This window comes from Arachis hypogaea, chromosome 13, assembly GCF_003086295.3.
Source record: "Arachis hypogaea cultivar Tifrunner chromosome 13, arahy.Tifrunner.gnm2.J5K5, whole genome shotgun sequence".
Classification (NCBI taxonomy): domain Eukaryota; kingdom Viridiplantae; phylum Streptophyta; class Magnoliopsida; order Fabales; family Fabaceae; genus Arachis; species Arachis hypogaea.
In genome coordinates, this window is record NC_092048.1 from 136,111,212 (window position 1) to 136,124,524 (window position 13,313).

The following is a 13,313-nucleotide window of genomic DNA, read 5'->3' on the forward strand; positions in this document are numbered from 1 at the left end:
TAGAAATAGTGACGGCCAGTGGATAATAGGTTTTTCTAAAAATATTGGCTTCTGCACAGCCTTCATAGCTGAGCTCTGGGGAGTGTGTATTGGTTTGGAGACGGCAAAGACGCTAAATTTTTCAAAAGTGTGGGTGGAATGCAATTCAAAAACGGTGGTGGAGAGCATTTTGAGTCACAAGGAGAAAAGGGGTTCGGGTTCAGTGCTATATCTTAGAATAAGAACCCTCATCGATAGAGACTGGAAAATTAGATTCACACATATCTATCGAGAAGTGAATAGATGTGCGGATTGGCTTGCTACTCATAGTCTCGAACAGAACCTGGAGATTAGATACTGGAACTCAGCTCCACTCTTACTTGCTTCCATAGTTGTTGATGATGTTTTTGGGACTGCTATGCCTCGTAATGTAACTTTTTAGTTTTTCTTTGTCTTAGGCCTTTAGCCCCTCAATTTACCAAAAAAAAAAAAAGAATCCTATTCAGCTCATCATCAAACTAATGACTCTTCATTCTTATCTCAACAATTTGTAAAACATGTTAACTATGAGTAAAAACATGCTAATTACACAACTAACTCAGATTTAAAAAAAAAAAACTCTTCTTAAATGTGAATGAGTTGGTGGTCATGATTTGAAGCTAACTGCCTAATGAAAAATACTAGTAAGCTTTGACAGTAGGTATCATTTTTTTTTAACTTAAGTGAAATTCTAAACTTGAATTGCTACATGTATTTTATTAATAATGTTATATTTAATTTTCTTTTCAAATTGTGTAATACACATTGTCAAGATATGCCAATGTCTGTCATTCTCGAGCTTTTCAAGTAGCTGAGTCTGTGCAGATAATATCAAGCCAAAAAATGATGATATTAAAATAAAAAATTTGAACTAAGGCTTGCTCAACTTCACTCTCAACTTTATTCGAAAAAACTTAATGCACTAATATCATCTACTTGTATAAAAGCATAAAAAATAATAATATAAAAGCATTAGAGTTGTCTATCTTTAACTAATGCATAAATATGCAAAATATATGTATAAAATATTTGTCGTTTATTTTGCTAGCTACTCCACGATAATATGCAAAAATACAATCATTTTTAATCCAAATTGAGAATTAAAGAATTTTTGTTTAAAGAATAAACTAACAATTAAGTCTTTAAAAATTTTAACTTCGATTAATTAGTTCCTAAAAAAAAGTACTAATTTAGTTCTCCACAATAACAAACAGTTAACAGTAATGTTTATATGTACCATTAACTATTGTAATGTGTCTATTTATGAAAGATTGTCATATAGATAACAACTTCTGAAGTAAAACTTTACCTGTTTTTGTAAAATTTGTAATAAATAAAAAACAATTGATAAATATTAGATGAAAACTAAAAAAATAATAAATACTTTCCTATCCAAAACTACCTTGTTTCTATGTTCATATAGCAGCAATAAAACACACACCACTGTAGATAACAAAATATATAAGAAACCCTATTTCGTTTCGTACTATCGTAGAAGGACATATATGTCCACCATTTCTTATTGTAAATGACCTAATTAATTAATTTTTTTTGAGAACTAATTAATCTAAAATCGGAATCTTCAAGAATCTAATTCTCACTTTACTCATATTTAAATTAAAAAAATGCCTATTGCACTTTGCCTTCTAGATTCTACTATTCTCCTATGTCTTATAAGTATTCCTTTTCTTTTCTCATGCCAAACGCATACACAAGCTCATACAATTTATAAAGACCATGCTTTAAGCCAAAAAAAAAAAAAAAAAAAAGCTAAACTCAACCTCTCAAGAGCCAATATTCCAAGATGCATTTAACTAAATCTTAAGGATCTACAAGAAAGAGGAAGATGATTCAGTAACCTCTAACAACAACCATATGTTTTCAATCAGAATAACAGTACAATAAATTATCAAAGGCTACAAACTTTGTGATTAGCCCTTTCCCCTTTGTACCCCAGACGGAAATTCTCAATCTTCTTCTCTTTCAGGAGGGAGACCGCAGGGTAGAAGCATTTTCTGCACACAAAGTGAATTCATCAATAAAACGAGTAAGAACTTCTACATCTACAATATGTAGCACACATGAAAAATTCGCACACCCAGATCTCATACTATATAGTAACAATAAGCATAAAATATGCCTAATTAAACATACACTAAAATAATAAATATGCAATTGAAATTCAAAGTGCCAACTTTCCCAAATTGCTTGGCACAGTCTTTTGGAGGCATACAGTGTGTGATTCAAGATCCTTACTTTATATATATTCTTACGATCTAACTTTTTAAGAAATGAATACTAGATGTATTCCATCTCATCCCCCATCTAGATGTCCATTCTCACTTCACAACTCAATCATTTCAACTTCTTCTAACATCAAGTTTACAATATAGTTCTACATATCAAGAAGATTACCAAAGAGAGAAGAAACTAGTAGCTTCACAATAAACAGCTATGAACTTTAGATTTGAGAAACCAATTTCCAAGTTCCAACCAATATGAAATAAAAACAAAATATAAAGCAAGCAACATAAACTTATAATCCTTCGAAGTTATAACTAGAGACCTATTGTTAAACAATGGCCACGACCATGTGCAGCACAAATGGAAGAACCTAGAGTGCAAAAAGTGTCACTTGTCGGGAGCGGGGCTAATACTCCCATGAAAAAGCAAGAATAGATAATATTTTACCAAAATAAGAATTAAGTAGTATGATATTCTTCATATCCATCAGAACAAAATGTATATAGCAGTAACAACTATAACTTCTCATGAGCCCTATTCAAAACCTGTCTGGCTTCCACATATCTGACTAAAACAACACTCATGCATACATCAAGAAATAAGAACTTGATCATCAAACAGGACAATAGATTTAACAAGCCAAATTGCAGATACAGGAACACAAGCATAATATAATCTACAATCTATATTTCAAAAGGAATGGCAAAATAATAATAATTGAATCTTGCAATTAATAAGGTGACTGAAATAGAAAAAATAAAAAGAAAAAGATCTCAAAGCATAACCTGCATAAAGGTGTAGCGTTCTCTTCCAATGGATTCATTTTCAGCAATAGCAAAGTATGCAAGCAAAGGGTAGTGCCCAATATATGAAGCATAGCTATCACGCTGAATATTCACCGCCCACTCACTGCACATTCGAACAATAAATAAATAAAAAATACCCAAAAAAAGTCCTTTTTCCCCTAAAGGAACAAAGAAATCTCACAATCTGTTCAAATCGGCATGCCCAGTTCCAACATATTTAGCTTGGAGATGCTCAAGTTGGGAATTGATGTTAAACCTATCACTTGCCTGCATAAAATCCCCCAACAATTGAAAAAGGAACCATCGAACCGAACGAAATTTACAAGAATTTGATTCTAATTTAATTACATAGAGCTTGAAAATAAGGGGAGAAAAAACAAATCTGTGCATTTGTTTGAGAGCATGAACTTAAGAAGAGAACAAAAGCATCGAAAGCTGAAGAGAAAAATTAGGGTTTTGAATAAATTAGGAAGATGTGAGATTGAAGGTTCGTACCTGCATATTCCTTCTTCAGAAATTAGGAGCTACCTGTGTGTGTGAGAGAACAGAGATAGAGAGAAGTTGAGCTGCACTTACACTCAGAGCTTTGAACCTGAAACTTGAAAGCTCTGGGAAAATTAAAAAACGCGGTGTTTTATCTATATATTATTGTTTCAGAAATATCATATTCCTCAGTTAATATTAAAAAATATAATTAAATCTTAAATTTTAGAAACATATTTTTTATTTCTAAAAATTTTAATTTTTACAAAATATTGATGTAACATTCTCAAATTATTATGAAACAAAAAGCTCCTAGTCATAGGGCAAGGTCTCGATCACGGCTCTCATATTTTTCAACTTCTTTAATTTATTTTAAAAAATATTATTTTCGAAATTTTACAACAATTATAATTTGAATGTTGAGATTATAAGATTAAGCTTAACGTGGGTGTCCATCAGGATCAAAATATGCATATTAAGGTGGCACAATGTTATATTTCATTATACCATAATGATATCAAGAACTCATAAACTTGATTGAAAAAACCATGTGAATGACATGAAAATTTGTTCGACAAAAAATACTAGATGTCCATAAGAATTTATTATTTTTGGCCAGCAATTAATTATTAATATTTAAAAATATAGACTAAAATATGTTGTTAAATTACTAGACTAAATAAATTTGATCAATAGCTAAAAATTATGACAAAAAACAATAAATTCTAATAATTGTATAATATTTCTCTTTGTTAGACACTAGAACAGCAACATTAGAGATATATACCACTTATATATATGCTCTACGTTGTTTACATAATTACAGTTCATATCAAGATGGGGTAACATCAACATGAGAATTTTATTGAACACTATTGAAGTGGAAAAAAGAAAGAAAGCAAATAAACATCTTTCTTTGGATTTAGATATTTAGATCAAGTTGCTAGTGTTGTAGGTGAACAACCATCAACATTACAAGCCAAGATATCTCTATAGTCCCTTGATATCTTAAAAGAATCGTAAACTTGGCCATCACTGCTCTTCTTGTACTCAAACAACAGGTTTGAGTGGTCAAATGCTGTGAGTTTCACAAATCCGAAGTCATGGTCTTTGAAGATGCTCCATTTCGTGTTAATGGGAGCAAACTCAGCAAGGGATGCTCCTCCTCCTCCAACTACTACATGTATTGTCCCATTCAAGTTGCCTATGTAATTGTTTTTCTCTTTGTTGGTGCAGATATTCTGAAGCAAGAGTTAAATAAAAAAATATATCGCCTTAATTTTTGAGTGAATAGAAAGTAGAACAAATTTCATTTTAAAAGTCTTTTTGTATCTGTTTTGAGATAGAAAGTTACCAAACATGCCTAAAAGGACAAGGTGAATCCTTTCGAATCATAACTAATGGAACAAAGTGACATTACGAATCTATGAAATTAATGGAATACCTGGTATATTGGGCATGTTCTTTCATAGTTATGGACATGGCCATAGAAGGCTATATCAACCTTATACTTTTGCCATAGAACTTGAAGGTCTTCCCTCCCCATTGGTTCTTCAAACGAGCCTTCGGCTGCATAGAACCCGGCAGAAGAATAACCAAGTACCCTATGTGCAAGAAATATTAGCCATGGCTGTTTCTGTCTGTCAACAGTGGATAGGCACTTCTCAATGAACTCATATTGCTCTGTCCCTTTTCTCCAATCAAGTTCTGTGTGAGCTATGCAGAATCTGAACATGCCGTAGTCTATGGAGTACCTGGCAAAGAAATGCAATGTTCAAGGAGCTGGCATAATTTTCGATGTCTATGAACAGTCCTGATTCAGATACTTGACTTGGAGAAGGCTAATTAAGTTTTATTTGACGCAATACATGGCTATGGTAATTTGATATTTTAACTAGAGTTGCTACACACCTATTATCTAAAAAACTCTTAGGAGTGAATCAACAACCTACCACAATCATCCTAAGTATGATATATGAAAAAGTTGAGACAAAGTAATGATCTGACATCCTAGAAATCTTCCTAAACATTCTCTGAAATACTAAATGAAGTAAATTGTAGATACTGTTCATGTCTTGAAATCTTAAAAGACATTAAATTCTTCATTTATTTAGTAAGTAGGAGGATCTCTAAAGAAGATTCATCATTTCTTTTCGGATATATTTACCAGAATTTTTCACGGTTCTCAGCGGGTACATAAAACATGCTCTGAGCAAGCACACCGCATTCACCACCTGAATCCATGCTCCCATAAAACGATCCAGATCCCGGCCAGTCGCGCTCATGGTTTCCACTAAAGGAACAAAGTAGAAGAAACTAAGATAAATGAGAAGTGTAAAAGATAAAAGGATGCAACCAACTCATGATAATGACAAACCTTACCTTGCTGTCATATAAGGTACAGCTGAGGCAATTGGCTCAATCTGTGCAGTAAACTGGTCCCATTGTGAAAGGTATCCATTAGCATAGCATAGATCACCAATGTGGAAGACAATATCTATGTCCTTTAAATCTTGAATAATTTGCTTAGTAGTGTTGAGTGAGCCAGGTTGGAAATTGTTGTACTCATTGGAGCCATCAGCTTCAGCCTGCTTGTGGTGTAATCAAATTAGAAGTTTATGTAATAATAATACAAATATCAAGCAAGAATGATGATATCTTTTCTTGCTGTATTATATTGACAGTGCCAATTATTCTTACTTTCACTATAACAAAATCAGCCAAAGAAGTGTAAATCATCCCTATATAATTGGAGTTTTCTTTGGATGAAATAGTGGAGAGAGAACACAAGAGATGATATCAATCTGAATCTTAACGCAAATATGTAATATACATTTGCTCATAACTTCATATTTTATTTTCAGAACATGGTTAGAAACTAGAATTAAAGAAAATTACCTTGCCCATATCACCAAATATGACTACACGTTGCACGGAGTTTTGGCCAGGAAAAGGCGGTGACTTAAACTGATATTGTTCACTCCAAATTATTGTACCATTAAACAATTTATGCCCAAGCTTGTATATGTACCTGCAAGTGTGGATCATTCATATTAAATTTTTGCTAATAATAATGCTTTAGTAGAGTACAAAAGTACTAAGTATAGAGCATAAGCTACCTGCTGCAGTGGATGAATGGACAAGATCATAATAAAGATATTACAGACACACTGAAGAGAATATTTATGGAGGATAACTTGATAGACTAACATAGGCAAGGGCCAACCAAGAGAATTCTATCATTAAGGATCAAAATCATAATGGTCTTTCTGATAATTTTGCTGTTCACAGAAAACAGTAGAGTTATTTATACATACAGCTAAACCCACCTAGTAGGAAAAGAACTTTTTGTTGTATTATGTATAGCATCAATTTTAAAGAAATACTATCATATCCAATCCCATCATGTAATCCTATTTCTCCTGTAACTTAAAACTTATTCCCATAAAAGAAATATTTGATTAGCTCGGTTTGGTTTAGTCAACAACTGAAACACTGCAAGTCAATAAGATCAATTCTCATTCAAGCAATTTCATTACGCTCATATTAGACATGACATACACTTTGTTAGGCCACAACTCCTTCAGAAAGCCAGTGTGTATGAACCCAGGGTCACGCCATCCAACAGTCCTTGCAGGTGCACCTATATGTATAGATGAAAAACAATCATTTTGTTTTAAATTTTATCAATTATTTTATGTTAACAATCATTAGTAATTTCTAAACATTCTTTTAAAATGGCAAATATTATAATACTTATTGCAGTGAACCATGTTATTGATGATGAACACAGTTTTGTCGACCAAAATACCCATTTTCTAACTCTCAAGTGTCAAAATACAGGTAAAAATCACAACCAAAAGATTTGCATACCGCACATGGTATTGCGGTCAAAAGTCAGTGTCCCGGCAGGAGATTGGATGAGTTTCCCTCCTTTTGGTCCCCATTCAACAAAAGCCTCAGCTTCATTAATCCCGTATCCACTAGTCCATGTTACTGTCATCTGTGTAAAGAATGTGTTAAAACTTCAAAACATAAGTAAGCTTTTGACAATCTAAGATATTTTGAATGTCACACACATAGATTGGCCCATTTACCGATATATTTATTCAAAAGAGACATTTCAAGTTGCAATAAGATATTCCATAAGAATAGTATCACAAGTTGGAAAAAGAAGATGACTTTTGAGATTTTAATATGAAGGAGTTTAAACTTACTTCATCCCATGTTTTCCCTTGTGCTAATCGTGGATATACTGGAGCATTTGGATTGCTGAATGATACTTTGTTCGATACTGTAACAAGCTTTGGCTGTTCCAAAAGGAAAGGAAGAAATATAAAGTTCAGAACAAGATCTTCAGTCATAGAGTTTATACATACAATTACTTGAAATAGTAAAAGTATAGAGACAAATATAAACCGCATGAAATAAAATCAAATTAACCAAGAACTATAGAAATATAAACATGGAATACATGGAGAAAAACTACATTCTTGGCTTGTTTCTCAATAGAATTTGCAGTAGAACTCAACGTGGTATATGTAAGCTTGTTTCAAATAAGAACTAATTCAAAGATATCCAACTCTAGAGTTAACTCAAACACTTGCAAGTTTACAATTTGAGTTTCATGATTCAAGTTTACTTAGGCTCCACAAGTTTAGGCAAACTTTCGAGTTTGATAAAATTGACTAATTTTATTAAAACAAATATACAAAAAATGTAGTAGAGTTTAGGAGAATACATTTGTCAAGCCACCTGTGAAAAGAGCAAATGAGAAATCTGATCTTTGATTAATCAACTGAAGCTTCAAGTAACCTTTTCCCGATTTCTTATAATTGGGACTGGAGAAATTTGCATACTGATACTGAAAAAAAAAAATAAAAAATAAAAAAGGAAAGAAAAATAGTTATTGTTAAACATCTATTTAGGTCTTCTTTAGGCTAAAGAATGGATAAGGTTTCTGTGCAAACCTTGATAGGTGCAGAAGAACAGAACAGTGGAGGACTGGTAAATTGATTTTCTGCAGGGCAGGTAGAAGCACTGGAAATTGTGTAAGAAAAGAGAATTCCAGTTAATGTAACTAAGCTCTTGAATCATGTAACATATGATTATGTATGTTGCTAGATACCATGATGTGCAAACCTACCTGAAATTTGCTGGAGAAAATACTCCAATCCAGTCATCCATTGTTGGTTTTGGATTATAGTACTGCAGTGTAACCCATTCTGTATTTTGTCCCTAAAATAAAAATTAAAAAAGTAGACTTCATCAATTTCTTGCACCAAACCTTGTTTTTCATCATAGGCAAGATAAAAAGGCAGATACTGGCTCAGCTAGAACTTTAAGCAAACATAAGATATGCATTGAAAAAATATAATTTTCGAATAGGTTGTAGAATCAAAGGGTATTATACCTTCAAGCCAAGGACACTAGGGTTGGCTTTGACATAAGCATTTTGATCAAGCTCAGATATTATATTATGAATGGCAACTTTAGAGAGTGGTTGATGCTCATCTGACACTACTACTTGTTGAAAGGTTGCAAGAATCAGCAGACACATAAACACCATTCTAGGCGCCTCCATCATCATCTGAAAAGAGCAACTACAGTAAATATAACTGAGAATTCCAAAAGCAAGAAAGGGAAAAAAAAAGATCAAACTTTACCTACTAAAATTCAAGCCTCAAATTGACAACAACACTATAGTGAGTCAACAACCAATCCTCATTTTTTCTCTTAGAAGGAGCAGAATCAAGCTGGAATTTAATTTGAATAAAATGGGTATGGAGATATAGAATGCAAAAAGCAACCTTTGGAGAAGGAATGACAGCTAAGTTTTCTTATCACTTCATTCACATATAATTGAGTATAAGTCATCCTTGTGTTTTCACACAAATATATACATTTTGATTTAGGAATTCTCTTCATTTGATTTCAATGTGAAAGCCAATTCTATGACTATTATTTTTCTTCAATGACTTCACTTCATGAATCAAGATATTAAAAATATTTTTTTATAGATTTCTTTTAAATAAATAATTTAAATATTTTATTTATAGATAAGATAATTTGTAGCATATTTACTAATTTTTATTTTTTTATTTATCTCGTTTATATTGTAAACGAATTAAAATTATTTATATCTCATTTACACTATAAACGAGATAAAACACGATTTTATTTGACATTATCTCATTTGCAAACGAGATATATGGAATTTGAAAAAATATACCTATTTCGTTTACAATGTAAGATAATATATATAAAAAAATAAAAATTAATAAATATATTATAAATTACTTATATCTGTAAATAAAATATTAAATTATTTATTTAAAAAAATCCTTTTTTTCCTACTGGATTTAATATTTAGAGAACGTTTAAGAATATTTTTACAATACTTTATATAAATCATAAATATGGTGGTTACCATTGACATTTGGCAGGCTACATTTGCTTAGATCCGAACTTTGAGCTGCAAGTCCATGATTTTTTTTTTTAAATAAAAACAAAGAATATATAGTATTTTACTTGTTCATTCTTGACCCCAATAAAAAAATCTACTTCTTCGAGTTTACATCGAAATTAAAACTTAAAATGGATACTACCTAGGAAGGTTGTTTAGTAGGAATAGACAAGTTACTAACAATTTGGCAATGGATGGATTTGAATTGTTACTAAAAACATATGTCTTTTATATCTTATTTTTAATGTCTTATCTTGTTCTATTTTTAAAATCAATCGCACTCTTAGTAACAATGTGTGATAATCGTAGTCGAGTATATGAAGTTTAATTTAGTCTTACCCCATGAATCTAAAGAGCATGTTGCTGTTGTCACCTTAGAATGCAAATATCAAACTGCTGTAAAGTGAATCCCATATGTAATCCTACGTCAAAATCATCATTATATTTGACATTTATCTAAGGGACAGAACACTTTAGTACTATATTATTTCAAATTTTCAACACATTCAAGTTCTTCACAAGCTAGGATATTTCAAGTTTGGGGTAGGGGACACAACTCACAGCTAAGATCCAAGGTAAAAAAGAAACGGATTTTTTTTTTCCAAACTTCACATTATATGTTGACAATCATTTTATTATCTTTAACTTTTAGTGTGCACTAATATTTTAATATTCAAATTATTTCTTTTATCATTAATTGTGTATTTATTTGATTGAGCTAGCCACTATATTGGGCGAATTTTTTTGGTAATGGGTTGAAGAGGTGTCTTTTGCATAGTTACGAAGAATTGGTGTATTTCTTATAAATATGGGGATAATTTTTTTTAAAAATAAAAAAACTACAAATCAATTTGGGTGAGGTAGAAAACCGAGGGTCAAATTTTGTGCAGAGTAAAAAATTGATGGTTGATTTTGGATAGAGGTAGAAAACTGAGGGTGGGTGTTGGATAAAAAAACAAAAAAAAATTCAGAAAATCTAAATCGAAGAGTATGATTTGCATGTTTTAAAAAATTTTTATGTTAAAGCATAAATCTAAAAGTTAAATTTGTAATTTAAAAAAAAAAATAAAAACCACATCCATACCAAAAAAAATGCTAACTATCCATATTATTAAAAAACATCAGCTGCACTCCAACACAAAAAAATAAAAATAAAAAGCAACTATAATTCCATTCTTTATAACTTACTTTATCATTCTCTTATGGTATAAAAAACAAATTTTTATATTCCCTCACTATTTTCTCACTTCTTATCAATTATTTTTAATAAAAAAATAAAAAATATACGGAAAAAGTATACACAAAAATGATATATATATATATATATATATAGCATTCCTAGTTAAAATATTCTATTCAATCCAACATCTATGAATCAATCCAACAACTATGAATTAAAAACAGATGCTTGCTTGCCATTTCAATTTGATATAAATTACATATATTTGGCCCTATCTGTGCTTTAGAGTCAAATAAACAAAATGAAGCACTAATTAAAATGGTAAGACATGTTTCTTCTTCATTCCCTAGCCCTTTATTTGTTTTGTCACTATCTGCATTGGAGGAGTAAAAACATCCAAGACACTACAAGTCCTGCAGAAACATCATCCAGCCACACCAATTAATAACTTCAGTGAACACAAGATAATTAAGAAGAGTGCATATTCCCATATATCTTTAGTTATATGGTGTATGCAAATTATTCATATACATTCTGCAGACAAGTGTAAACTAACTTGAATGAGTATGAGTTACAACAAGAGAGAACAATTCTGATGTTATAGGGAAAAAAATAGAATAAAAGAGAGCTGAAGAAAGAGAAACAAAATAGTTGATACTTCATAGGAAGACAAGTAATATCAATCTTTACCTCCAATAGTCAACATGGTTTGAATTTTCAGTCCCATTGTCCCACTTAAAGCATTTCCTATTCAAATGAAATAATTAAATATCAAGCAAACAAGGATTGTAAAGAAATTGCACACATGGAGTAGTACAAATAGTGAAGAACTACTACTATTTTTTGTTAGTTTCTGATACATTAAAAAAAAATTCTGTATCTAGATACATTGATTAAACATTAAAGTAACTCTCAAAACTACTTGCAATGAAACTACCCTATTATGAAGAGTACTAACCTTGTCCAAAACAATTGGTGGTGGTGTTAACACCATTGTTGCAAACACAAGAGAATGATTCATCCAAACTAGCAAACCCACAAAAGCCTCCACTTGCTTCACAATCTTTACAGGCATCACTGTAATTATAAGAATCATTATAATTCAATGATACCCCAAACTTCCACTTCATGGGTTCCCCTTCATCTCCAAACTCATAAACAGAAGCATAAGAAGAGCATTGAAGCTTTGGAAGGTCCAAACTGTATCCCAACCCAATTCCAGTAGGGTAGTCATATACACAACATGTTGATATTGGTGCATTCTGTGGCAGCCCAATCCCTGTCACTCCTCTGCATGAATACATCCCTCTACAAACCCGGGAGCCGGATCCTGTGTCGCAGAAGTCTTCCCTCGAATCGAACATCGGAGAGGTGGTGGAGCAGCCAAGGAGGACAAAGATGTTCTCCTTGGCCAATGTGAATGGTGTTTCATCACCTAAGGTAAAGCTACCAGAGTTTTTCATCTCAGTGCAATTTGACATCAAAGGGTCTATGATTATAACTGTGCTGCTTGCATAGTCTATTGAGGAAACTGTGTAGGCATTATTATTGCTGGTGGTTCTTGTTGATGAGTAGTATTCAAGAGTTCCAAGGTTGCATTTCATGTGCTTAGAGAATGCAGGGTGGCCACAACCATAGGCAGTGCCAAAAGGGTATCTTATTGGTATTGTGCCACATGTGGTTTGGCATGTTGGTGCTGCAGAAGAGCCCTTCTGAACCAACAATATATGAATGCTGAATAGGAGAAGAACTGATGACATTATTGAAGTGTTTTTGCAGAGTATATTTGTTATGGCTTCTCTCTTCTTTGGTCATTCATATATATGATGTTAATTGAGGACATTCTTTTCCTTTTTGGTGGAATTGTTATTATTACTTTCAAACAACTATTTTCTTTTTCTTCCTAAAAAGAAGAGACCTGTTATTATTAGACAGCAAATCAGCAATATTATTAGTATAGTGCATTGTTTTGTTACTAAGGAAGTAGGATTTAGGAGTGAGCATATATAGACTTTAGTTTTAGACTTTTAGGCTCAAAGAAAGAAAGAAAGGATGCTATTGATTCATGTGCATCTGTAAAATCTGTGTGTACTGCTAGCCGTGTTGAATATCCACA

General features: G+C 31.9%; 3 protein-coding genes across 5 annotated transcripts; all 3 read right to left on the reverse strand.

Annotated features, from left to right (window-relative positions):
• Positions 1-1,802: 1,802 nt before the first annotated feature.
• On the reverse strand, positions 1,803-3,897 carry LOC112791839 (uncharacterized protein At4g14342). Of its 2 annotated transcripts, XM_025834835.3 has the most exons (4): positions 3,564-3,897; positions 3,250-3,335; positions 3,048-3,171; positions 1,803-2,033 (listed from the first exon to the last, which is right to left on the reverse strand). In XM_025834835.3, exons 1-4 carry the CDS (start codon positions 3,567-3,569, stop codon positions 1,986-1,988), a joined length of 264 nt encoding a protein of 87 aa, XP_025690620.1. In that variant the 5' UTR covers positions 3,570-3,897; the 3' UTR covers positions 1,803-1,985. The 2 variants fall into 2 exon arrangements, with proteins under 2 accessions (XP_025690620.1, XP_025690621.1); XM_025834836.3 differs by lacking the exon at positions 3,564-3,897 and having other exon boundaries at positions 3,250-3,341.
• Positions 3,898-4,283: 386 nt separating this feature from the next.
• LOC112791840 (probable inactive purple acid phosphatase 1) lies at positions 4,284-9,524 on the reverse strand. 2 transcript variants are annotated; one of them, XM_025834838.3, is made up of 13 exons: positions 9,218-9,524; positions 8,965-9,141; positions 8,698-8,789; positions 8,522-8,591; positions 8,293-8,415; positions 7,769-7,861; positions 7,425-7,554; positions 7,113-7,194; positions 6,450-6,582; positions 5,934-6,139; positions 5,719-5,844; positions 4,996-5,305; positions 4,284-4,792 (listed from the first exon to the last, which is right to left on the reverse strand). In XM_025834838.3, exons 2-13 carry the CDS (start codon positions 9,139-9,141, stop codon positions 4,487-4,489), a joined length of 1,848 nt encoding a protein of 615 aa, XP_025690623.1. In that variant the 5' UTR covers positions 9,218-9,524; the 3' UTR covers positions 4,284-4,486. The 2 variants fall into 2 exon arrangements, with proteins under 2 accessions (XP_025690623.1, XP_025690622.1); XM_025834837.3 differs by having other exon boundaries at positions 9,222-9,421.
• A 1,883-nt stretch (positions 9,525-11,407) lies between these two features.
• On the reverse strand, positions 11,408-13,056 carry LOC114927433 (uncharacterized). Its single transcript, XM_029297245.2, has 3 exons — positions 12,156-13,056; positions 11,888-11,944; positions 11,408-11,610 (listed from the first exon to the last, which is right to left on the reverse strand). Exons 1-3 carry the CDS (start codon positions 12,955-12,957, stop codon positions 11,567-11,569), a joined length of 903 nt encoding a protein of 300 aa, XP_029153078.1. The 5' UTR covers positions 12,958-13,056; the 3' UTR covers positions 11,408-11,566.
• Positions 13,057-13,313: the final 257 nt, after the last annotated feature.